This window comes from Haliotis cracherodii, unplaced genomic scaffold (assembly GCF_022045235.1).
Source record: "Haliotis cracherodii isolate W230 unplaced genomic scaffold, xgHalCrac1.p SCAF_3, whole genome shotgun sequence".
NCBI lineage: Eukaryota > Metazoa > Mollusca > Gastropoda > Lepetellida > Haliotidae > Haliotis > Haliotis cracherodii.
Genome location: NW_027266286.1, coordinates 30,230,608 through 30,258,525, shown reverse-complemented (window position 1 = coordinate 30,258,525; position 27,918 = coordinate 30,230,608). Strand labels below are relative to the sequence as shown.

The following is a 27,918-nucleotide window of genomic DNA, read 5'->3' as shown; positions in this document are numbered from 1 at the left end:
CCGATAGTCACACCTTACGTCAAGCATAGTCGCCTTTTACACCAAGCATGGGTTGCTGAAGACCTATTCTAACCCGGATCTTTCAATAAAAATATAGCAAGAACTGGTCACCTCAAACATGTGAAATGACTGGTGTTGCATGTTGACGTACCTCGACGATGTGGATGAATGCTTATACTACAACTGCTGGTTTGCCTGTCTCCTGCCTAACCAGATCAGCAGAAATATTGTTGACATTTTGATTGTATTAAGATAGCTTTCACCCACATGCCCATACAGTTATGCTCCCCTGCATATACATCACCATGAATGTTTGATGAGGATGGCACTACAATAGCCTTGTGCATGTTGTCTCTTGGGAATGCTCACAGACACCGAAAGATCATGAAATCTGTCATGCATTATTCCTTGCTGATTAAAAGAATTACCACTATGCATTTGGCCACAAGAAATTAATTACTAGTATATCCAAACAATTGGTATAAACATTCTACTTTTGGTATTTTTTTATAATAAACTGTTGAAGTTATGTGATTCACATGAAACTTTATGAAACATGTCAGCTTAATGTAGCAATGCAGGTCTCAGATTTTACCACTTTGGTGAAATTCACCAAAGAAAACCTAGAAACCTAGAAAAATAATCAGCCCGAACTGGGTTTCAAACCCACAATTATAGGTTTCTGGTGTGCCCAAGGGACACAACTCTGCACAGCGAATTGAGGCGCCTTTGATGACGAGTGGTTCACTCAACAAATACGAAGGTTGCATATTCAATCCCACTGAAATATTAGTAACATTAACATATCCCTGCGACAGAGGGATATTCTTCAGAAAGTCCCTACCTTGAGGTAAGTCTACAAAAAGAAGGACCTGTAAAAACAACAGTTGGGAGGGATGAAAATCCAATGTTTTATGTATATTATTGCCATAAAACATAACTAGATTTGACTTGTGGAAATGCCAGGCCTTTCTCCCCCTGCAGGCAGATCACCCTAATGCACCTGACTAATTGTGTAGAGTAACTAAAACCTCCTCCCCCTTCACTACATCACAATGACCTACACCCTCTTCCCCTCACAGCAGCTTACATACCTCGCAGTCAGCGCAACGCCCTATCAACGTCTGACACCAACACTACAACTAGTCTAACAGGCAGTTCCGGTCTAGCACGCACATCCTCTTATCGAAGTCGGTTACGTAACGGAGAAGTTCCCTCTCGAGAGGAAGAACAGAAGTCTGTCAGAGAAGAACCCAAGAAAGATGAAAGTAAGAAAGGTGTGTGCATGGTATTCCTTCCCTCCTTCCTTTGTTAATGGTCTAGATGTGAGAGAGGTGCTTGTAATTCTTTTTCTTTTTTTGACAATAAAAATTAATAATTTAAATTTGGATGTAGGGTGAAATTAATTATTTAAAAAATGAGTGGAAAAAATGACATTTTGAAAAAGAAAATGCTTCTTAAATTGCAAAAGAAAAATACAAGAAAAATACAGATAATCCTCCCATGACATGAAAAATGCACCTCCTCACTTGAATGCTCTAGACCTTTTTCTGTATTACATTTCAGTTTTGTTCTTTTGAATAGTTTGGTTCTGTAGAATATTTTGTAAATTACTCGCATAATAATTCTATACAATAATATTTACAGCTTTGAGGCATTTTGCTCTAGTATGTCATTCACTTTTATGGGAAAATATGACTTAATGTAAGTATGAGGTTTCTTAGAATAGAGCTAAAACTTGTTCTTATGTTTGTACAGAAGACTTTAGCTTTGTAAAATCAGCAAATCTCTGAAAAAAGCATGTACTTTCTTGAGTTACCTGACAGGAAGTTTGACCCCACCCAACCACACCTGCCTCATGTGCATGCTAATTGTTCCTTAAAGTCAAACCAGACCATGTCACTGCTTTCTGTGTCCGTAGTTACTCAGTTCTTTGAAAAGTTTCAGAATTTTGTTTTGAATTGTTCACTGTTTATCATTCTCATTGTTGTCCGTTGTTTATTGTGTGTCACGAAATATGATTTCTGATTTCTAATTTGGTTTTCCATAACAATCTGTCATGAAGAAGAATTGTTTACTCGTTTGAATAAATTCTAGTATGTATTTTGATTGTGAAATACAAATTATCTATCCTAAAGAAAAGATGTTTGAATTGCTGTCTGTTTTTATTTCAATGTCTTGAAGAAACGTTGTCAGAATGTATATGTTTCATAAGTTTGATGATTAATGATTTTTATTTCATTATGCAATTTGTAATTATATTTGTCCAATCAAAACAGCTTTTTGAGAGATCAATTTTCCAATTCCTGCCTAAGAGCATAGGTAATTGCTCAGGAATTTCATCACTGCTCCAGGTAATGCTCAAAGTCATACATCAAAGAAAAGGCTGAAGTTTCAGGAGAAATTAAGGAACTCTTGATGAAAGGTTACAACATTTTACTTGACAAAAATAATGTCAACTTGACCAGAAAACCAACATTATAAGACCTTTCCTTTCGGGAGTTTGTTAATTGTTCCTGATCCAGTGTGTGTGTTCTGCCGTTGCTGACTGGTATTGTCTGATGGTTTGTAGCAGATCACGAAGAGAAGAAGGAAAGCTCAGCCTTACAGAAGCGGAGGGCGCGGAGAGAAAGACGCTCCACCGGCATTGTCACCTACACACCAGATGTAAGCACATGCACCCTGACTTTATATATCATGTACCAACATTAAGACTGAGGCTTCCAGGAGAGTCTTTGTCACTAATAGCACACGTGTGCCTCTGTGGTCTGGTGGATAGGGCTTGTGGTCGGTGGCCACAGCATGCCGAAAAACATTGAAAGTTAGTGCTTGTTGCAACCATGCCTGGTGCTTGGCATTGAGGAGCTAAAACAAGGACTGGTTGGCTCAGTCTGTGTACTGTGTCTGAGTGACTTATCCTTGTTTAACAACAACATGGTATCTCAGTAGGCTAGCACTTTTAGAATCTAGTACAAGCAGCAAAACGCATTTGTAAGCACATTGCTAAATCAATCTCATTAAAATCAGATCTTAGTTCTCGCTACGGCTAAACAAAGATCTGAGGAAATCCCAATACAGGTCACGCCAGACCGACCTTGCGCGAACTTTGACCGACCAATGGAATGACCAATCAGAAGGCAGCTTTCTAGTGCTTTACGGCACTAATTTCAAATTGGCGACTACGCTTCGAAACATATTTTGACAAATTCTCGATTACAAATTTGAAACCTGAACAAAAGAACATTCTGGAATGGCTAATAGATGGTCCCGATTGTATTGATTCAGTCGTTAAACCAGTAACTATCGTTCGGAATACACCGTGTTAAAGTTTTCGAGGTTGCATGATTAGAAATCACATTCCGACTGTCACTTTCATAATCTGGTATGCAACGCTCTGATTGGTGGGATGAAAGGTCGTTCTGACGTGACCCCTAATGGGATGTCTTCAGATCTTTGTTTAGCGGTTGGCAGAACTAAGGTCTGCTTTTAATGAGATTGATTGCTAAATAGGTGCAATATTCTTGAATGTGACATTAAACCATCATTACCCTGTACTAGGTGTAAGAACCAAAGGAATGGGGTGGTTGTTACATGCGACCTGCTGACTGTGTAGCATGAACACCCTCATGGTGTGGATCATTGATCTTGTTGTCAACCACTTTTTCTCTAGTCCAGACTTCATTATTCACAGGCCCCTTTGATATAGTTTGGATTTTGCAGTCCCAGGTTTATGACAACATTCTTTCAGTGATTTCGTTCCGGAATGAGTATCCTTGTTTATAATCTCCCTTCATTAGAGCAATTAGTAATATCCTGATATGTTGATTTATTTCCTTTGAACATTCACTGAAAGATAACTTTGTAGTGGTTCTCAAATCGTATTGTTGAAGTCATACAAAGTCCCAGTGGTTGTGTTGGTGGTATAGGTTAAAGGGGGACTTGGAAATAAAAATAAGGTCTCAATGGTCTGAATTACCTGTGTATTATCTCCCTTGGAATGTTCACACATCATCTCTCTTGCAGGATGACGAGGATGAGAAGGGGAAAGAGAACAAGCCAGAAGAAGAGAAGAAGGATGAGGTGAGTGATGTTTCCACTTTTCCTTGTCATATTTCTGCAGGTAGCCCAGTGGTTAGTGGGCCTGCTCACCATGCAGGATGACTGGGTTCAGTCCCCACATCACTACAGTGCCTGGTATGTCCTGCCATGTTAGGGCTACTCACGGCCCACCTTGATGAACAGAAGCATGATGATGGAGGGCTGTTTTGTTGTAGGTTCATGTTCACTGCAAATGACCAGCATCACACCCAAGTGGCTTGACCAAATCCACTGGGATGCTGCTTGGATAGAGAACAATGTTGGAAGGTCTGTTGTGCCCTTCCTGTATTGGAAACATCCCCTGTTGGTGTGGAGCAGTGCTGACACACACTATCTGATGCTGGACACAAGAAAACTTGCTTTTATGTATCTCTAAGTTACAACTGCACCCGACTGCATCTTACACATTCATATTCATCCCATTTTCATTATTTGTCCGTCTCAGGGACACGGGTGGCCAAGTTGTCACTTAACATACTGTGCAGATTGGTGTCCTTTGGCTGCCCAGACTGGAGGTTGGATTCCCAGATTGGCCCTGATTGTCACCCTTGATTTGTGAGCATATTGCCTGTACATATGGGATTCATCGAAGTGGTTGACCTGCCTATCCTTGACCTTGCCTCATACCCTTTTCAAGATTACAGGATACTGCAATATGAGTTCCTTACTCATTCTTACAAGGGGAGCACCTCACTCACCCAAACAGGGAGATCCTCACTCCCCTCAACAGAGAGAGACCCTCCCTCTCTCCAACATGGGGAGCACCTTACTCACTCATTCAAGGGGAGCACCTCACTAGCCATATCTAATCCTGAAGATTGAATTGATGTATTTGAATATGTCCCAAGGATGTCAGTACCGGACGTAAGAGTGACTAGATTGGATGGCTGTTTGACTGGGCTGATTATGTGTCGTCGTTACATTAGTCTTGTCCAGACTTGATTCTTTGCAGACATCCATCATATAGGTGGAATTTAGTTGACTGTTGTAAAACAACATTCACTCACCTCACACTCAGTCTGACAGGGGGAAACCGGACCTGTGATTGAACTTGTCTTATGCCAGGAACATACACCGGAGGACCTTGAAGAAGAATATTTATTACATCAAATACTGGGAATTCCCAGAGCATAATCTTGTGCCAAACCATTGTCAACGCTTCTGTCAGCACTGGCAGAAGAATAGTACTGTGGATTGCTGTATGCTGTAAAGTCCAATTGCTAGCTTTGTAAACGTGACTGTTGCCCTTACTTCACCCCATTCCGTCCTGGTGGCCTGCCAACTAGTGTACACTAACTGTTCCTGGTTTCTTGTTGAAAACACATACTTGCTTACTCGGCAAAATACCTGGCAGGGATCCCAGGGTAGAATAGGTTCCCCTTGCTTGTAAAAGCTGGTTTTTGAGGATTGGATGGTTACAGTCTCTGATCTGGCTGATTGTGTGTCGGTGTGCCCCAACAATGTTGATCATGGCTGACACAACTTGTTTGCCTGATTCAGATTGGATTACTGCTGGAATATTGCTCACATCAGCATAAACATGCGGTCACACATTACAATTCTTTTGTTTTGATATTTACTCAATTTCCAAAATTTTAGATAATTATGGTCAAGTTTAATTCATTGCTGACCTTAGTCTTGGAACATCTGATAAGTATGACTTTTACTTTTGGTTTCTTCAAGGAACTTGAATAACTATTTATTGATAGCCTATTTTTTTAAATCATTGAAATGATCCCAAATGTTGTTTTCCTTTGGCTTGATAACAATTGTGGCAATCTTCATGACAGGTAGACATACTAGTTCTTCCTGATTATAATGGTAGCATAGACAGTGTTTGATAGCCAACAGGACCAGTATCACAGGAGATGATACAATGACAGAACATTTATACGAACACACTTATGGTGCAACCTTTATGTCACAAACATTCTGCCTATAGCTGTCTTTTCATTCCATTCAAAAATGACCAGCTGGTCAGACATTCATGACTTTAGAGTATCTGGCCCTGAATATTGGCGTTTGTCTAGTAGACTAGCTTATTTGTGGAGCCCTAATAGAATGTTGAAACTTATTGGTGATGTGTGTGAGTGTGAAAAGGTGGCAGTAATGTCTGTAGCAGACAGATGGGATGCTACCTTAACTGATGAAGATATGGTGGGAGTGGACCATAAACAAGCTGATTCATGGGCTGATGCAAGTTAGTGGAGAGTAGGTCAGGCATGCTACTGTCTTAGACTCCTGTATTCTTATATGACCTGTGTAAGACATTGCAGAATTGCTGAAGCAGCATTAAGCAATCATCCCTCACTCTCAGAACCATTCCTGTGCTTGTAGTGTGCCTCATTATAGTGATAACATCTAGGGCCTGCATCAATGGGCTTTCCTCCCACATCACGCTGATGCACTGTGATGTGGCAGAAATGTTGTACAATCATCCTTAAACTCATTCACTCACTATACATCCCATATGGTCAAGGTGTTGCCAATGCAACATTCAATTATTTCTCACTCACTATGGCTTACAGTGTCAAACACAACACATGATAGTGCAGTCCCAGAGAACCACTTTTGCTGAACAAGTGTACTTTTTAGATCTTGATCAGCAATAGAAAGTAAAGTAACATATAGCAAAACCCTTAATAATGGCAAATTTCTATTAGTCCTTATGATACCTCAACAATTGGGCAGTTTGGCAAGGACTATAGGACTAGTGCCAATTTCTAATGCTGTTGATTTGAAATTCCATTTCTAGCCAGAGTCTGTTTCATGTATTATTCTATTGCTGAAATTACTTTTGGATAAACTGATTTTTCTGGCTGATTCTTTGAATCAAATATTTTAGAACTGATGTCTATGAGCTTATTCATCATTGACTTGCCACTTCTGTGCCATCTCTGACTTGTGATGAGCAGTGTGCCGGAGCTCCCTCGCCCCTGGTGTGTATTAGCCCTAGCATGACTAATGCAGTGATTACATCGAGCAGATAACAGGGCAGTCCCAGTTACCCCGAGGTTTACGATAATGAGCTACCTGGGCCTCAGTGAGGTGCCTCCAGTACATTTCTCAGCTATGTAAAAAGTGGAGAGCAAGCTCTGAACTGACCAGGTAATGGGGAAATGAGGGCTGCATACGTTGTCAGTAGGTCTTGCCAGCATAAATCAGGGCTACTTCTACACTGCTACCTTGGCCATGTGCTTCTGCTGCCTCCTTCACTTGGGTGAGGCTCTATTTCAACATAAATGTAATTTTGAAAGAAAAAGCAGTTTTATTGTTGTCTGGATCATGTAGGCGGTGTGCACTTGTGGACTTGTAGAAGAGATTTTATCAGTGTAAACCTAGTATGCAAATATATTTTGGATCAAAGTCATATTTCTAGACTTGGTTTAGTCTTTGGAACAGTTGGAACATGCATTCAGCTGGGAAAATCACTACTGGTTTCAGTGGTACCCGTGGTCATGTTTATGGACAGACTTGACTTCAAATAGTGTGTGCTACAATTATTATGTAAACATCAAAAACTTTGATTTGTCATTACATTGCAGGTATGTTTATTTGGGATGGTATTGTACATAAGTGAAGGTTTGTTTGGATAGTAGAATATCTTATGACTCTGTAGTCTGTTTTTCAAAGTTGAAAAGCACTAATTAAGAATTCAGTTGAAGGCAATATAGTTATGCTGCCATTTGGCCATTTGATTCTGGTGCTCCTCCAGATCAGGTCAATGATGCTGTTATGCAATATTATAGACAGCTCCAGATCGGGGCGCTCATCAGCTAATAAGATAGAAACCTTCACCCAGTCTATCATACCACTGTAGAATGTTTGGAGGTCCAGCAGTGATTAATGTAACCTCTTTACGCCAACAAACTGAAGATTGGGCAGGGTGGTCAGGGCTGAAGTGACCACAGATACACCTAGTCAGATACCTGGGGATGGGGGCCTGGACAAGGGGAAGGGGCTCTAAGAATGGTCATGGGTGAAGTGACCACAGATACACCTAGTCAGATACCTGGGGATGGGGGCCTGGACAAGGGGAATGGGCACTAAGAATGGTCATGGGTGAAGTGACCACAGATACACCTAGTCAGATACCTGGGGATGGGGGCCTGGACAAGGGGAAGGGGCACTAAGAATGGCCATGGATGAAGTGACCACATATACATAGCCAGATGTCTGGAGAAAGGGGCTGAACAGGAGGTTGTGGGGGGTTTTAAGATTGGCCAGGGATGAAATGACCACAACAGTTGTACAAAGCCAGAAGGAAGGGGGTGGGGGAGCAGGCAGAGCAAGAGGATTGGAGACCACTAGAGGCAATACAGGGGCTATTTCTGTACGGGTTGCACTGAGGGTAATAGAACACTGCCAAACAGACAGGTGTTCAAGGCTCAAGGGCTTTAATATTGTGGTGGCATATGTTAAGGAATGCTGAAGTTCAGCTTGGCGGTATCACTCGGCAAGACATCCCAGGCATATCATGTGGCAGTAGAATGCTACATACATACTACCCACAAATGGTACAAGCCTCACATTTCAAAATGAAATTCAAATTTAATTACACTACTTAGCATTTTTATTTTAAGCATGAACTATGCAGAAAGTAAACAATTTACCACACAAGTAGAAGAAGACTATATTGGACATAAACATCCACAGGGGGCAGGGTACAAAGCTGGAGCATGGCGAGTTACGAAGCCTAATGGTTCCATAACAGAAATATCACTATTTTAAGGCCAAGAGTGGAGATGCATACCTTCTTTGCATGAATGTTTTGTAAATGAAAGAGGAGATAATTTTTACAAAAGGTGCTGGTGGATTTAAAAGTACTTTGTGTGATATTGGAATCATAGCTAAGGCACATAGTGAGAGCAGTTCCAGTCACAGATCTATGCAGAAAGGCCATCTCAACAGAAAATGTCCTTTGTCTTCTATTTTGAAAGGTTTACAATAGGAAAATATGCTTTCTTCTGATGGAGTGTTAGAGTATCTTCTGGTCTCATAAGAAAGTTTGTAACTGGTTATGTTCCAACTGTGTGACAGAGACCTTCCCAATGTAACAAGTAACATTCTTTCCCTATCGCCATATCTCAGATTCCAGCCTCTCATTGAACATACAAATCATACTTGACACCAGCCTTCTAGAACGTCTACTTGTGTATTGTAAATCACATTTGTCTATTCATATACTTTGATATAGATGTAATATAACCTTCTCAAATGTATTTTGTTATAATAAAGGTTACAAGTTCTTGTCATGAATACACTACTTAACTTTTCAAAGGGGTACAGACTTTTACAAAACACAAAGGACAAGCATGGTAAATAAGCTTGATATTATTAACATGAAAACTTGATTTGGTCATTTCCATGGCAGTGTCAAATCTATTCGTATAGCATTTCCAAGTAATCAGTCCATACCTTGGCACACAAACATCCCTGCCAAACATTTTAAAGTATAATATACACACTTGTGGGTTTGTAATTATTTTACAAAGTAATCTGGGTTTTTTTAAACTCATAAATATTTTGCTGTCAAAACTACACCTTTGAGTGGTGTTAGTGTTTTCTTTCTGTATGCCCTTAAGATGGAAATTAACAATATTATACACATTACTGTAGTGATGTGTTGAACAAGGAATGGGATGACTTACGCCATTTTTAGGGTATTGCTGTAACTGAAAATCGTCCTTCGGAGTATGATGGGGAAGAATGTAGTTTTTATGCTGTAAACAATGTACAGGGGGTAAAAAAATGCTTAGTCATGGATTCATGATAAGACAGCTCTGACTTGCTAAACTAATTAATAAGTCCTATGACTTTTCAGTCTCAGGGCCTATCTGACCTGTCGCCTGGTTGTTTAGCCTCATGTATTATCACATGTTACCATCTACCGGTCCCTGAGTTGTGACATACCAGGCTGAGTCCCAGATTTACCCTTATTATTGTTCTGGTTTGTCAGCACTATACCTAGTCTCATGGCTTTCACCAAAGTGGTAAATAACCTGCTTTCCTCCCACGTCAAGCTGACAGATCATGACAGCAATCAAGCAAACGCACTCCCCCACTCATACCATGTGAGATAAGACTCTGTGGTCCAGTGGATAGGGGGTCTGTCTGGAAAGTGGAAGGTCGTGGGTTCCATCCCCGGGCGTGTCATACCAAAAGACGTTAAAGGATATTCTTCTTTACCTGCCTGGCGCTCAGCCTTAAACAAGGACTGGTCAGCTCAGAGTCTGTATACTGTGTCTGAGTGGTGTATCCGTGTTAAACTGTGGCATGGTATCTCAGTGGGTTAGCCCTATGAAATTGGCATTTATCTGGACTAAAACGAGGGGACGGACGTGCACACACAGCTTCAACCAAATTGTTAAATAACCAACCTGCTTTCCTCCCTTGCAAGCTGATGTACCATGATATAACTGAAACACTGTTCATAGCTGCTTTAAACCAAACTTACTCACCTACTCATACCATGCCAGATAGAACATGTTGATGAACTGTACATATTCTAACTAGTGTGACCTACACATAAACTTTATTGACTTGTCAGAAGTCACTGACTACAGTGTGTAAAATGAAGGCTTAACCCTTGATATAAGAACAGAAGACAAACATTAAGTCCCAGAAATATTGTAATCTTATATAAAAATAGATATCTACAAAATACAATTCAAAATGCCCAGTACAATGCTTAATTTCCGGAGCTGAGACAATCTAGTCATGCCCAATCATTCTATAATTGAGTTTGACTCCTTTTTTTAATTTATTCTCTCTGTTCTGGTAGACAGATTATTGGAACAGTTTCTAATTTGTGTTTGACACTTTTCTACAGCTAATCCTAGTCGGAACTGTTATGGAGAACTGTTGGTGTAACTTCATGATCACAATGGCTTACAAATGAGGCAAGCCTTGGCGTGTTAATCACCCATTGGAGTGAGACGTAATGTATAAGACTAATGCCTGCTTGACATGAAGCGGACATCTTGGCAAACATATCGCTGCCAGGAAGGCCGATATAGGTCCTGTGCTACATTGTTTTGTAAGCTCTGATCTCCGTAACAGTTATGTATAGTTGCCAAGAGGGGAACAACAGTAGATGTGTGTTTAGAAGGGAATTGTGACATGTGGATGTCATGTTGTAGGTGTGCTGAACTTGATTAGCATTAAGCTGCTTATGTTGTATGTGTAATGAGACCAATCTTTGTGTGGGAGTGAGTTGTTTTGTAATATGCTTTAGTTGTCTCTTGTTCCCATGGTTGTAGAGTAGCAGATCTATAGACAGGTGTGGGAAAGTCAACCTCACGCTTATCGTTTCTGGTTTTTGTTTTGTTTGTGGTGTTGTACATCTTTTCTTTCTGACACTGTGTAGACGAAAATATGGTCCCCAAAATACAGTTGTGTTGAAGGTTAAATAACAATAATTATATAAGGAAACTCATGAGTGTTATGGAACTCCCAAGTTGGATTTCCTAGACCTGAAAAGAGGATGAGTACATATAGGCAGTGTACTGGGGTCTGGAAGATAGACTAACCCTGCTGATAGGATTACAGTTTCAGTGTCAAGTTTCCAGGGACAGCTGGCCAGAGTAGGAGCTCTCACCCTTGCTGGCCATGGTTACCCTGTACCCTTGCTTGTTATCAGTCCACTATTATGCGAGTATGTGGCTAGTAGGGGGATTGGGTGGTTGTGGCTAGTAGGGAGATTGGGTGGTTATAAGACCAGTTGGGAGATTGGGTGTTTGTGGCTAGAAGGGGGATTGGGTGTTTGTGGCTAGAAGAGGGATTGGGTGGTTATAAGACCAGTTGGGGGATGTGGTGGTTGTGGCTAGTAAGGGGATTGGGTGGTTATAAGACCAGTTGGGGGATTGGGTGGTTGTGGCTAGTAGGTGGATTGGGTGGTTATAAGACTAGTTGGGGGATTGGGTGGTTGTTACTAGTATGGGGGTTTGGTGGTTATGACAAAAGTGGATATTGGATGGTCATGTGACTATAATCTTGTACCCTTTATCATTAAAGCACATGGTTCGATGTAACTGAAATCATGTTATCATCCTGCATGAAACCATGCTCACTTGTTCCATGATGAGTTACACTTTCCGCAGCTACTGTCCCAGTACAAAATGAAGGAGGCTGTGATCCTCGAGTCAGAATCAAGCATATTATATTCATTTTCTCTTCCTTTAGAAAAATTATTTGTATGAATCTAACTTTCATAATGTATACATAATTCTTGTGCGCAGGTTGAAGCAAAATTTCTGTCTTCATTGTTTGTATCATTTTGATATCTGTAGGCAATACTTCTCCTGATAGTTTCCAGATTCCATCACAAGTGCTTAGTATGTTTAAGCTGAAAAAAACCATGTTGCACCATTTTGAATCTGTTACAGCAGGTGTTAAATTGCATCCGGGATTTCCCTTGTTAGAACAAGCACTTGACTCACTTGCAGGAGATAGTGTCAGTCAGCGCTGTGGCCAGGTATTGTACCTGTTATAATTCAGGTGTGGCTGCCTTGTCTCGCTGTGGGGTTTTATGTAAACCCTTGAATAGGTGCAGACACAGAACACACTCATGCACTCACTGTTAGACCCTGATGCTGTTGGAGGAGGAGGATGAAGAGGGAGTGTCTCAAAACTATTTCTGCAAGATTAATTTCATCTTGTAAGGATTTAGACATGGAACATTGCTCATGACATCACACACTGGTTTGTCTGAATATTTGAATTATAATTTTGCAGAGCAGCACGTTATGCAACAAGCAAACATACCAATGATCCCCCTGTTTTGGTTCTACTGTCCAGCTTCTTTTTCTGGGGTTACTGATAGATTGATGATGTCTAATATGAAGCTATTGTCTCTGACAACAGCAGGGTTGCCTAATAAAAGAGGAGGACGTTGCACTTGCTAGCTGTTCCCCCTGTGATCGCCTGCTTCCTGAAGTATATGTTGTCAGTGCTGTTTGATAGGACTTGTGTAACACATGTATATCCTATTGTACATAATAGTAGTGGGAGGGGAAATGCCAGTCTGCACACTCTCACTCAAAACGTCCTCCATCTGTGAGGGAGCAAGCATTTACCATCCACTGGGTAATATGGTCTTGCGATGGAATGTTTGTCGGTGTGTAGTGTGTGGACGATGGCTTCAGATATGCTGTTAAAGTGTTGGCCATTATATAATGGCTGTACTAACTCCCCCTGGATAATGATAGTATTGTGTGTACTTATATTGCACCAGCATTATTACCCTGGTCAATGGATCAGTGTGCATCCGATTTTCATTCTCAGCTTTCTGGGGAGTATACAAGTTGTAAGTTATGAATATTATGTATGATCCCTAGTGTAGGTAATAAAATGTATGTAAGGTTTATCTATTTGATGTCACATGTCAATCATATCTTGTGTCTAGATATTTTGAGTGACTTGATTTCTCATATGTTTAATATTAAATATATTGGATATTTTACAATAGCGTCTAGCTCTAAGATCTCACAGTGTTTTGAATGGAATGGCCAGGAATGTGATTGAGCTGGCACTTGTATTGCATTATTCAGAACATGACTAAAGTAATTTGGTGGATCTATTTGTCCTACCATTGGAGGTATTGTATTGCTAAACTCACCTGTTCAAAGGCTAAACATTTGCCACGGATGACCAGTGTCAACTGTGGTGTAAGTCAAGTAGATACCTATGCCAACACAGATCGGTATCGTGTGGACACTCAATTTGATTGATCTGGTCCTCACTGTAGGCAGTGAAAGTGATCTCTTACTGGTGAAAGGATAGACACATCAACCATGGATCCTGTGTTGACATTTTGATATGCATGCTTCTATCCTTCCGAACAAAGCTGCTAACATCATAGAAATCATGTTCTTATGTTTACCAAGTAGTCTGTGCAAAGTCATTGTAAATGTGAAAGTTGGGACAGAAGTGTAATTATTGATAGTTGTTATAATGGGGTGATTATTTTTACCTATGATGGTATAATGAGGAAGATTAGGTTAAGCTGTAGACTTGTAAGCTTCTATGGCTCCTGCCACTCATAACTCAAGTGTAGAGTTCACCAAACATTATTTATCACAACATACATAAGGTCGCTTGATTGAGTTTCAAACAGCAATTTCCCTCAAGTGTTTGTCCCATGTCAGAAGTAGTTGACCTTGTTACTGGCTTGACCTAGCAGACATATTGAACATAGGTAGAAGATAAAGGAAAGGCACACGGCTGCTTCCAATATCTCCCCTCCGCTGCCTGCTCTGTTTGGTTCAGCTAAGGCTGCAGCATATCAATTATCTGGGCCTGCCCACTTTTGTGGGGGTGTAGGGTTGGCTTCCCAGCCAGGAAGAAGATATTTATAGTCAGATTTTCTGTCTACCCTGTGTACTGACGTGGAAAGATAATCTGTGATCAGTTGAGTTGTACAGATTGGATTTCAGTCCCATTTCTTGGTCATAGCTGGAGGGAGTAAGGGTCAAGTGTACAAGTCCTCATGTCCCTCTGTATGATAGTGGGATAGCCAGAAACTTTCCCTTTTGCTCAGAGTTTTGATGATGATGACTTCTGGAGGTTGCCATTCTGTGTTGCCCCCACTGGTTTCCCTTTCATCAATGTAGGCTGGTGCTATCTGTGGGATTCCCTCCCTCTGATGTTCTGCCACACTGTCTCAGTGACGTCTGCTAGCTGTAGTAGCCATTACCAGCAGCCATAACTGACTTTTCATGTCTGCTCTCTCAGACTGGGGTACTCCGAATGTGTAAACTTCAACACTTCTACCAGAAAAGATTTCTCACCATGTTTATGAGGAACTGTGGATTACTGCCAGTGTTCAAGGTTATGGATATCTGCCTCAGCATCGGATAGAATTGTGTTTCCAAACAGGAGTAACTCACCTCCAGTCCGTGTTTTCGAAGTTTTGCTCACTTTGGTGAAACTTTCCCAACAGCACCATGTCGTATGGATCCTACCGTTATGGCCTGGGTGGACTTCCCAGCAGCAGTTTGAGTGGACTGTCCAGTTTTTCAAGTACACCTTTCTCGCCCAGTTACTCCTCTACATCCACACCTGGATATTCCAGCGGAATATATGGAGGTTCCTATGGGAGCTCCTACAGCAGTCCGTACAGCTCCGGACTCGGATCTAGTTCAGGTCTGTTGTCAGGTCTTGGGTCCAGCTCAGCTCTTGGGTCAAGCTCAGCTCTTGGGTCCGGTTCTGCCCTGGGGTCCAGTTCAGCTCTCGGATCCAGTTCTGGACTTGGTTCAGGATACAGTTCGCGATCAGGATCAACAAGTTCTTTGCCTGGATTAGCAGGGACCACAAGTTATAGCTCAGGGGTGGGCTCATCTTTAGGGGTTAGTGAATTACACATGTACACTGTTAAATTGTTGTCATGTTCATTGATTACATATCACCTATAAGCATGCATGTACAGATGTTGTAAGTGCTATGCTTTGTTGTGAGTCGGAATGTGTACGTTTGTATGTTGATGTGTAAGTATATAACTACAGCTATATTATTCTTCATACATCATTCTAGACAATACATTATGCTGGAAATGAATACTACACACATTGTGTAAACAAACCCCTCTACAACTGCAAAGTATAGTGCAGATTAAAATCTTCATTCAGAATCAGTGCAAATATAGGATTGAGTAGTGTGTTTGTGCAGAGCAAATAAAGGTGCAGTGAAAAAAAACGGTCATAAATGTATTTCAGTCACACTTTCTCTGACCATTCACCTGATGGAAAGCACCACAGAACTGCTTTAATATTGAGCTTTAAACACTGGGCTCTGGTTACAGAAAGTGCATGATGTTATTTGTAAACAACTATTTGTTACAGTATGGCGTACATGGTCTGCTTGATTCCTCCAGATATCTACAGTCGGTATGGGCTTATCAATGATCAGTTTTAAGAGTGTATAACATTGTATGTTGTGCCCACCACACCCCTCCTCTCTGACAGCTGCCACACCCTCTGACCTCCTCCAGGATAACACTATTGCATGGGAGAATGTGAGCTATACTACATCCAAGCCTGAGTGATATAACTGCCACTTCATGTGGACGTGCTGATAACAGCAAGTTAACTCCACACTCCTGTATCCATGCCAACCACTCCTACTGACAGAAGTTCAAACAAAACCTCAATGACACTTGAAATAAAATTTATGTATCTATGATCAGTCAAATTTGAGCCAGCTATGCCTATAAATGACACACACAATGTTGCTGTATGACATGAACAGTAAAAGATCCCCTTTAAATATCATGGTATACTTTTTTGTGTCATTGGGGTGGCTATGAAATAAATCAATTTATTTCTAAGTTTAGCTTTTTGTCGTTGCAGTTATATGTTTTATTGTTTGACAGGATTGTTGACGTTTTGTTTACATTGATCCCATGGGAGATAGATATGAACTAACAAATACAGAATATGGAGACTGCTTTGATGTCATTGTTCCGGGACAAAGGTATATGTGATTACGAAAAGTAAAAAGAACACAAATGGACAAGGATGGTTGATAAAAGAGTACTTTGAGTTGGATTCTAGGTCAGCCGGCCTTCCCCAGTGAACTCTCTTTAGTGCCCCATGCTGTAATTAAATGTAACCTTTGATATTGATGCTGGTACATGATTAGCCTTTGGATACAGTAGAGTATGTGTATGCTATGAATGTTATACGAGATGTCAGGCCACACTTCATATGGCATGGTAAGTAGGAGTTAATTACGACATGAAACTTTTTATGGATGATGTGTTTTAATTGTTTGTCACAGCGTTGCTGGGCTATTTCTTGCCCCTTCATCAGGTGAATGAAACATGGGGAAGATGTTATCCATATAAAGTATCATGTTCACGTCCCTCTCAGTGCCAACTGAAAACTTAATGTAGCTTGTTCCTTTATTCTAAAGACTTCATGCATGGGGTAATGTGTTAATGTACATAGAGATCAACTCGGTTGAATTAAGCCACAAGTGACTGCTACCTGTACAAGTTGATATACCATAATCGACAAAATAAGTGCCCAGGGCTATCTCAAAATTAGAAATAGGGGGCTCTTATTAGAATATTATTTAGGCGAAAAAACAGAGTTGAAAGATAAATTTTGTGGTTTATGCTGACAGCCTGAAATGTTTATATACGACAGATATATTTTTCCAGAATTTGATTACCCATAATCAAGGGTGCATATAACACACGTGGGCGCTTATTAGAGCGGGGCACTTATTACGTCAAATACAGTAATTATCATTGTTGGGGTGGGGGGTTATGGCCCTGCAAGTTTTCCATCCAACAAAATCAAAGTACCTGATTTCTCAATGTTTTATATAATAACTGTACTAAACCGATCCTATTTTCATTTGTGTACTGTTTTGAGTTGTCATTAAGTACATCCAATCTTTCCACAAGGTAGGGGTTTATCGTCACTGGAAATAGTTCATCATGTGCAGTGCGTAATGTATGATAACAGATTTAATCTATAAAAAGATTAGAAATGATTGACAACACCTAGTAGATAAGCTTCATTCGACAAACGTTCCGAGAGTGCATGACAAAAGAGGCCACAAGTCCGAAATTCAAATTTTTCAGAATTAAGTTTTTTGGGGGGGGTGTAGGGGGGTAGAGTGGGGGATGTCTCAGAACTTAAGGAAATATTTTTTTATCTGACATAGAACTTTAGAACTGGTCCCTAAGTGTCGTGGGAATGAATTTTATGTCAATGTATATGTATAGTTATGTGTATAGGTTGGTAGATATTGTCTAACAGTGATGTTCTTCCACTAAACTCCACCCCTGATTCAACATAGCCTACTTCACTTGCTGGCTGTAAGAGGCAATAACATAGATCCGCGTCAGGCTCTGTGAACAGGTTGTGAGCATGTCATCGAACCATGAAATGCCCACCACTGACACAATTCGACACTATGACAAGAACGTCAATATTTATTCAAAATTTTGTAATTCAAATAACATGAAAAAGTTTTTGTAAGGGAAGTTTAACATTTTTCAGAATTACAAACTTTATTTTGATCTACATATTAACATAAACGACATGTTTTAAATCTTTTATACGTTTTGTAATATCAAAGATTTTGATACAAAGGAATTATTGAAGTATTTCATAATGTCAGCTTGATGAATAATTTATCTGTTAATATTATTTATGAGGAGATAAAATATGTTAAATGTTTGGGATTCCACAGTAAATGTCAATGGACTGCTAAAACATTGAAGTCACATACAGAGCACTTGAAAATCATTAACTTCCCACATACACCACCAGCTGAATTGATGTTGCAGGACTCGATTTAGCTGTATAAAACATGCACAAGTGCAACCTATTATTGAAATATACAACCTAATATTTATGTCTGCCAAACAATTCAAATTTGCCTCTGACTAATCCTTACAAAGTCAGTCTTTGAATTCACTAAATACCTATTAAGTTTATTTACCATACTACCGGTACATCACTTATCCCTGTGTTACGTGTAATTTGTCATGCTTTTGCCGGCTTGATGTCATCAAACTTTATTTTACTTTCAGGATTATGTGCACATGTTCCTATTGCGCTTTACAACAATTAGGGGTGTGTCGGGTAGCCTTGTGGTTAAACAGTTTGCTTGTCATGCTATAGACCTGGGTTCGATTCCCGACATTGGTACAATGTGTGAAGCCCATTTCTGGTGTTCCCCGCAGTGATATTGCTGGAATATTGCGAAAAGTGGCGTAAAATCATACTCACTCACTCACAGCAATTAATTAATGTGACACTGGTAGCAGACCACCGTATGAAATAACTGTGATAAATGTAGGGGACCAGTGTGCATCCTGGTTTTGCCTGGTGCAACTGGGTTTCATGTCAACATGCACCTGACCTGGTGCAAGTTAAATCAAGTTCCTTAAATCAAGCTGTGTTTTGAGATCTGTACACGTACAAGCAACACTCATCTCAAACCTCTGCCCAACAATTAAGAAAGCACCATAGTAAAACAGTTGAATTTCACTTAGTGAGAAGGGAAGGTTTTAACTTATGACATCACAAATGTAGGGAGTAAATTCTGCTGAAAAGATGAGGAAGTACAAGATCGGCTAATGGAGTCTTGGTTTTGGTACACACTGCTCCGTAAGAGATATCTGGAACTATATATTTTAAGTCATGTTATAATTGTTTAGAGGGAACCCTCAAGATTTCACAACTAGCATTCCATTTCTGCCATGATAATATTTTCTTGCTGATTTTGAGCTGAGAGTTGTAAAAGGAGAAAGGATATGTGAGGTGTTTGTTGCCGATCCTTCATTATAGACTCTGATCTTAGGCAAACCAATTCATCCTGGTGGCATGTTTGTAAATGTGGCACCAAGTAGAAAATAACAACATTGTTTTTTTTCTTAACAAGAAGTGATATATGTGTTTTGGAAAATGTAGACATGGCACATTAAGATGCTGCTCTTTCTGTTTCAATTTTCTTCAGTTGAGAAATGAAAACATCAGTTGCTTCGATGATAGGATCAAGTATTCAGATCCATCTGAAAATATTTTACATTGGGGTGTATAAGACAGTCTTTTTGTGACTTTGGGAAGAACTGGTGGTGGAAGGTAGACTAATTGACAGTTCTGTTTGAGCGTGAGAATGAACAATATGTTATGAAAACACTTATCTACACAGTATAAATCAAAATAGCAAATTTTTATCACCATGTATGTTCTTCCAAAAACATAATACTTCAGAATGCTTTTACAGAAAGTACTTATTTGGTGAAAAAAAGGATTAGGATGGGTTTACCAGCTCAATCTATTTTTAGGAAAACACAATTTGAGTACTTCAGCTTTCCAATATCACCAATATTCAATGAGACAATCAAATCTAAATTCAACTCCCTCTTCAAGGAATCTCTTCAAGATGTAAATGCAACAAGAGGCACAGGAAACAAACTTAGGACATATAGGATAGTTAAAAATGAATTAAATTAGAACCCTATCTCAGTCACTGTAAAGTAAAAAAATATCCAGTGCACTTTTCTAAACTAAGATTAAGTAACCATAAATTAAATATTGAATTTGGAAGACATACAAAGCCACCAACCCCACTACATCAGAGGCTATGCTCTACATGTTCAACTATTGATGACGAAAAACACTACTTACTTCACTGTATTAAACACACTCAAGAAAAAAATATACTCTTTGAAAAATTATCCAGACAAAATGTAAATGTAAATGTCCATAGTCATGAAGAAAAATTATTTCACTACATCCTGTCAAATAATGAAGCAGTCAATATCAACTGCATTTGTTTCCATATCTATAATTTCAAACAATAAATAATCATAATCAACCGTTGACATTTTATGTATAATAATATCATCAAATATGTAATATTGATTTTTTTGTTTTTGTATGTGTCTACAGGAATGTAAATTATGTATGTCTGTATATATGTATATATATATATATATATATATATATATGTATATATGCATCTGTCCCGTAATGGAACGTTTCTGCAATAAATATTATCTTATCTTATCTTATCTTCTGATGCTAAGTGTGAGTTTTCTCTTGTTTCAGTTTTAAGTTCGCTTCAGTTAACTTGTTCATGTAAATTGTATCTAGAAACTTCTTTCACTTCTAATTTCACTGTTCTATTTTTGTGAAACAAATGAAGAATATTTGGTTTGAAACAGAACATTTTGAAAACAATATCTGGGTCAAGGTGTACTCAGTGCCTTACTCGTTATTTCACAGTTGCCATGGAAACTGCACAAAAAAATATCTCCACACAGTGCAACATTGTTAGCTCAGTGTAGACCAAGGCATATCTTTCACTCTCCAGAAATAAAGAGGCTTTCATAACAAGAAAATGTAACCAATATTTGCATACCAGTACATTTCAGCACTGTTTGTGCTGATGGGATAGGAAAATGAGAGGAAACATACTTAGTGTTATGGAAGGCATGTAGCAATTTTAAGGCACCATGTGGTTTAAGCTGATTAACCCCTCCCCCTTCACCATGTGCTGTGCATGTTAATAAAATTGTTATGCTGAGCTGTGTCCTTCCAACCACAAGTTTAGTGTTGAGGCCACAGATGGTGAGATCATTACCTCGGCTCTCACGGATAAACTCTCTTGACGTTTGAAGGGTTCAGCTCCATTGAAAAAACAACAGGGTTACTCTGTACTTGTATGCGAAATAGACAAGGTGACAGGGTATTTATGGCTTCTTTCCTGTTTTGTGTGGTATTTTTGGTTATGATATTGTTATTGGGAAATGTGTTTATGATAAAGAGACTGGAGTAGGTTTTGCCTGAAATTGTGGCAGGACTTCCTAGTTATTTTGGGCAGTTCAACATGGAGAAGAATATGTGGATGTCTAATTTGGAAGTGTTGTTTCTCTGTTGGTACTAAGAATATTGCTGTTTTCAGTTCACCTGATGTTTGAGCCTTGAGTGTACTAAAATGTTAGCCTTTTCTGAATGTGTGAAGCTTGAGGTGACCCTTTCCCATGTGTCATTTTGGTTTTCATGAACCTTCTCATCACTTTGGGCTGTCCCACCACAATAAGCTGGCTTGTCGTGATATAACTGGAATAATGTTAAACCCAAATCCCTCACTCATTCATGAACCTTTTAATTCATTAGATTGCAAAATGTTGTGATGAAGAAATCACATGCATTTTATGTATGAATCAAGATGTCACAAGTTAATTGAATGATCTAGTCCATCCTCATCAATGCCTTTTCCTTTCAGTGAGATTTTCATTAAGATCACCTTTGGAATTTAAAGGAAAAACAGAAGATATTCGGGGATAAATATATGCGTTTTGAAATTGAGGTTGTTAGTTAGTATTGGGTGTCTGCAACTTCATTTTGCTTTATAATGCTTGTGATGAACCAGATTTTTTTATTGTTTGAATACAGACACAATGTAAATGAACACTGATTGATGACATAAGCTTCCACAATAAACTAATACCAAGAGAGTAATAAACTGATGGGTTTCCGTCAGTAATAACCAACTTGAATACAAGTCAAAACAAAATATCATGTTGGACTGCCAAATACCACATTTTGGAGGGAAACAAATGCAGGATATATGTTTAAACTATTCAGTCATATTCTGTATTCAGTTTAGAAGGGGTGCAACCTTCAGTCCCATTTGAACATAGTTATAAACCAATAACAGCACACACTGAATTGTGATTTACAATGCTAATAATCCTCATTCTCATCACACAGGTTAAACATGTGGTAACTATAAACATTCAATTGAAGGACCAGGTTTTGTCTACAGTGACATTCCCCTATCTTGTGCTGCCAAACCTCAAGCCCATGATGAGATTTGCTATTTAGAGGAATGGATGGCTTTACCCATCGCAGACTGCAACCCACTGGCTTCTTCATGTTGCCAGAAGCGTGATAGCAGACGTATTTATAGAACAAGACTTGTTATTATTTCAGTGTACACCTATCACTGCACTTGTAAGCAAACTTAAAGAGGGGGTCCATTATGTTGTAACGGCCACCCACTGATTAATTGGGATGAAGTCTGTTGCTGGTGCTGCTGCAGTTGGACTGTCTTGTACATTTTGATGTGGTGCTGGACCATCTCTGTGGTCTAGTGGCAGAGTGTCCACCAAGAGAGCAGAAGGTGGGGGTTCCATCCCTGGCCGCGTCACAAGACAATATGTATCACCATAGTTTGCACAGTTTTTGTGTTTGTGTTTAACTCACTTAACTGTTCAGTTAGGCTTCTTCTAATATTATTTTTCATTTCGAGATGGTATGGTATTGCTCAATCTAATTGAAATCTTTGACTCTGATATGATACCTCTCTGTATTAAGATCTGATGACGGAAGGTGGAGACTATGCATGGATACATCGGTGACATCCCCAGTTACAGAGCTGATTGGTCTCCTTCAGACTCTATGTAGAAATATGTTCAAGCTGTCATTATGTCAAAACTACACTCATTCACTCATTCACTCACTCACTCACTCACTCACTCACTCACTCAAAACCCTGTGAGGATTCTGGGGCAGAGTAAGTCCACAGTACTCCGTGCTTGTCATAGCAAATGTCTTTGGAGGATTGATTGCATGTGTGACTTTATGCATATCATTGGTCCCTGATGGGGTTACCATTGCTCTGTCAGTTGTTGTTTTTCATAGTCGGGGCTTGAATATTTATGGCTTCACTTGTATTGATCCTATTCAACTCGTACATCTCATTACTAATGTCAGGTCACTGAAACATTGCTCCAGAAGTATGGCCTTATCTGTTATTTGCAGTCACCCTGCCCCCAGAAGTATAGCCTATTAAATGAGTTAAGTGCAGTTTCACTGCCCCAAAAGTATGGCCTAATTTGTTAAGTGCAGTTTAAATGTTATGTTTAGAAGCAGATGGTCTAGTGAGGAACATATGATTGGCATGTTGACAGGACCAAAATAAGCCAAGTGCTCTTCTCAATTTGTTTTAGTTTATCCTCATGTGCATGAATCTACATTTTCTTAAACCCTAAGAGCACTTCACCACCCTTCCTGCTGCTGGAACGTTCTGGAGAGGTGGTGGGGTAGCCTAGTGGTCAAAGTGCTCATTCGTCTCATCGAAGACCTGGGGTTCGTTTCCCAACATTGTGGGTACAATGTGTGAAACCTATTTCTGGTGAGCTCCCTCTGTAGTATGGCTGGAATATTACTCAAAAGGAATAAGACCCTATGTAGGACTAAATCTTCTTAATTGTAGGCCTATTTCACCTGTGTAGTCAGTTTACGCGTTGTATGATTGTGGTAATGTCAGGAGATGGTACATGATACAGATCATAAAGAGTCAGAACTTGCGTTGTGTAACAATATTAACATGCATACAGTCAGTAATATGTTTCAGATCATTTTATGATCGTATACCATGCCCTACATGTTTCATATGTTTCATTAGTATCACCTCATGATAGGATATTTGTTGTACAAAGTATCACAATGCAACTGTGAAAGGTTGCAGCCCCACTGTACAGGATTACATTTACTCATTCCGTGGGCACGGGTGGCCCAGTCGTCTTAGGCGCCGTGATTCGCTGTGCAGAGTTGCGTCCCTTGGGCATGCCAGAAACCTATGATTGTGGGTTTATATCCTGGTTTGCCCCGATTATGTTTCTAGGTTTGTTAGCACCATACCTGTGCTCGTGGGTTTTACTGAAGTGGTAAACGTCAGAGACCTGCATCACTTCTGGCTTTCCTCCCACATTAAGCTGACACGCCGTGATATAACTGGAATACTGTTAAAAGCGGGTCAAACCCAACTAACTCACTCATTTACTCATCCGATGCTCGGTCTTAATGTTTACAAAATGATAGCAGGAAAGATGGACTGTTTTAGTCTATGAACTAGGCATTCAGTGGAATGCAAATACTCATATAGATTGTAATTTTTTCCTTTCAACTTTCAGTACATTTTCCCCTGGAATGTGTTCTGTCATAAGTTGTGGCATATCCAATGCATATCCATAGATTTGTTGGCAATGATGTGTTGACTATGATATAGATGCTGCCCACATGTTGAGACAGGGATGACTGGTGTTGCACCATGTAAGGCCTACTAGTGAGACTGGTAAATTATTCAAGTGGAATGCCAGAATTTATAGTCAAAATGGCAGTGCTGTCAGCTTGGAAAGAGTGTATGTTTTATCTCCTTGTGTTGCACCCATCTGCAGTGTTCACAGATAGGCCCTGTGACAAGGTATCTCGTGGACTGATCTCAGCCAGACTTGTAGGTGTATTGCAGTTGGTTGTATTAGTTTCGTAACTTGGGATCAGCTCGTGAATACTATGGTAGCATTACTCATGACTGAGGAATTTGGAAGCCTGGTAATGGAGATGTTTGGAGGGGATCTTGGCAGTACCATCGTGTTTGATTTCACTGATTTTGAAAACTGTTAGCTTAATGTCTGTGTAACCTTTGTAAGATGTACAGATAGAAATAACTCGTGTCTGGGCTGGATTGATCATTTCTGTATTGGTTTTGGCCGTACATATTATCTGTGTAGGTATCGTCAGGTAGTGTTGTCTGTGTGGGTTTGATCAGTCCTGGACACTGATTAAGACATTTCCAAATTAGGCAAAAAGTATATTCAATGCAATTCCGTATTTGACTTGTACCCTCAGTTCCTATGTTATTTCAGGTGAATAATTGACTTGCCTTTGCTTGTGTTTGTGATGGTGCCATTGGTGGGGCAGGATATGCTCACCTTTTCACGAACAACTGGTATTATCACTATTTGATAGTGATTCATAAACGCATGCTCACGATATAGTTGAAATCACACTGTGGAATCTGCGTTTGGTAGAGGTTTCTTTTGTATATAGAAAGTGTTTTGTTGCTTTTACTTAAAAGTATTTGTCAAATTTAGGACAATCAGGTCATAAGACACAGGCCCAATCGTCAGTTTGTGAAATGGCGGCTCTAAGAGAAATCTGGAACCTCTCATATTTGTGTTGTAAAATCGAGGAAATATCTTTACGTTAAATACAGCATAAAGGTTAGAAGTTCAAGAAATATATTGCCCTTGTAAACTGTGAATTTTCCATCAACCTCTCTGATTGAGATCTGGAACCCCACGTAATTTTATGTCTGTTGAGGATAAGTAAATGTATTTCCTTACACCTAACCTTGTCACACAATGTTAGCCAGCTTTTGAAGAGGTAATATTATCCCTGATCATGTCCTATTCTTGTATTGAATGGTAGGTCCCTCCTAAATTGTCCACCACTCTGCCGTGTAGAACATAACACTTAGTGAGATAGCCGCACTTCTATACATGGACCCAACACACTGATCACACCTAGGTTCATGACATCAACAGGGCATGGCGGTCTCATTACAGCAGGCATGTGTCACAAACAATGACCAAGGCTGTCAGGGTTTTCAATTATATCAAGCTCAATGTCACTGGAAATATGTCACAGACAGAGGCATGGTAAAAAATATGAGAAGTAGTTGGTGCAAAGCCATGACACCTTGTTATTCAGGGAATGACATGGGCCTGTGATAAGGGTTTGACAGGACTAGTCTATGTATTTGTAGGGATGCAGACATCTATCCTAGGCCTGACAACATTATACCACTATGGAGGCTTAAATATCCTATACAGATCTGGAAACAAAAATATCCAAGATTCCAAGCAAGTCTGCATTGTTTTGGCAAGTCTAGATTTCTTAGTTTCTGAAAGAAGAGATTGTTTAGGATGCTTATGTTATCTATTAAAAGACAATTTAACCAAATCAATTATTACTTTAAGGCTGCATGATGAAGGATTAAGTTAAATATGGGTTCTGTTAAAAAATGCACGATATATCTTCTATATATTATCATATAAAATTTACGTACAAAACAAACTCTCTACAGCGAACTAACGGATACAGCGAACTGATATCTGATCACCAACAAGCCCATCTATAACTAATTAGTGAAGTGTATAGCGAACTGAGAAATCTCACTCAGTGTCAAGTGTCACTGACAATTGGCTGTACGCAATCAGCGGCGAATCAACACAATCGCAGCGAAGCAATACAATCACTGGTGCCGATTCAACTTTGTTAAACTTGCATTATGTTAATCCTACCTGTCTGAGCTTCGATCCCCTGTAGTTCGTTATTTCCATGTTCTCTGTACATCATGGTACATGTACTTGCTGATCAGTTAACAAGATAATACATTATGTATTGATTGTGTATGATGTACAGTGGATAGTCAAGTCCCATGAGGTACATGGATCAGTCATACATGTTCATATTTTGTACCAGGGGTAAGGTCGGAGGAATATGAGGTTTTATTTATGATGGTTGTAAATTGATGATACTTTAGTGCAAGAAGTTGACAGTCTAGTCTGTAGCAATTACAGTATTCATCCCATAGTTATGGTTCAGCTAGAGGAGATTCCCGTGGAGGTCATATTGTTAAACAGTATCTGATATGATTTGTATGTGAGTTCTGTCATTACTATAATGAAGTAGTTTAAGGATTTTTTAGGTATTCTGCCATGTTTAATTGAGGGATGTGATATTACCATCTAAAGTTGGAATTTTGTCTTTTCATGTTTTGTCATTTTTGATCACATGGCTATTTATATTTACGATTCAATATTTTCTCTTGGTGATCAGGTGATGGTTGTTTTCCTACCTTTGGAGTTTTGATCAGGATATAATAGGGTTCAAGTGGGAACAATGGCAGCAGCATGTGAATAGTATGACAGCAGGCCGGCTGTCCTGTCCACCTTCAGCAGGAAATGATGTCAGCTGATTACAGATGGGATGGAATCAGCTAGAAACATTACACATGCTGTCTGATTCAACACATAGATCATGGCAGAGGTTCCCATGCTCTGATGTAATGACAGATGATGTGAGTCAGGTAGGGCTGCCACTGGCCCACCTTGAGCTGGCTCAGATTGCAGGCTCTGCCAGATTGTTTACATGAAACTTGGTATGATCCTCTCAGACAGCAGGGTCTGACAATCCCATCAAACTACAACTGGTGGCTTTGGCTGGCATACCTCTCTCTTGAAATCAGCGAGTACCTCTTAGACATTTCTTGTGCAGATTTCCTCCCCCTAGTTCTGCCAGGATCTGCTAATCATGGGTGAGAAACCCAGATTAACCTTGATTATGATTCTTTGCTTGTCAGCACATTTGTGTTCATTGGTTTACCAGAGTGGCCAGCATCAATGACTGCCCTTGGCGTCCTTAGCACATGCAGCTGACAAGTGGTCATTTTGACTGAAGTACTGGCTGACTAATTTTTACTCAACCCATGAAGATCTGG

General features: G+C 39.7%; 1 protein-coding gene across 14 annotated transcripts in view; it reads left to right on the top strand.

Annotated features, from left to right (window-relative positions):
• LOC139473962 (protein phosphatase 1 regulatory subunit 12A-like) overlaps positions 1-27,918 on the top strand; it is a 125,879-nt gene that overhangs the window by 81,409 nt on the left and 16,552 nt on the right. For 9 of the 14 annotated variants that reach the window (XM_071256827.1, XM_071256826.1, XM_071256823.1 and 6 more), the window contains 4 exons: positions 1,083-1,277; positions 2,573-2,667; positions 4,024-4,080; positions 15,939-15,983. In XM_071256827.1, coding sequence (XP_071112928.1) covers positions 1,083-1,277; positions 2,573-2,667; positions 4,024-4,080; positions 15,939-15,983 — 392 coding nt within the window. The remainder of the gene's footprint in view (positions 1-1,082; positions 1,278-2,572; positions 2,668-4,023; positions 4,081-15,938; positions 15,984-27,918) is intronic. The other 5 variants (XM_071256822.1, XM_071256821.1, XM_071256817.1 and 2 more) reach the window with 4 other exon arrangements.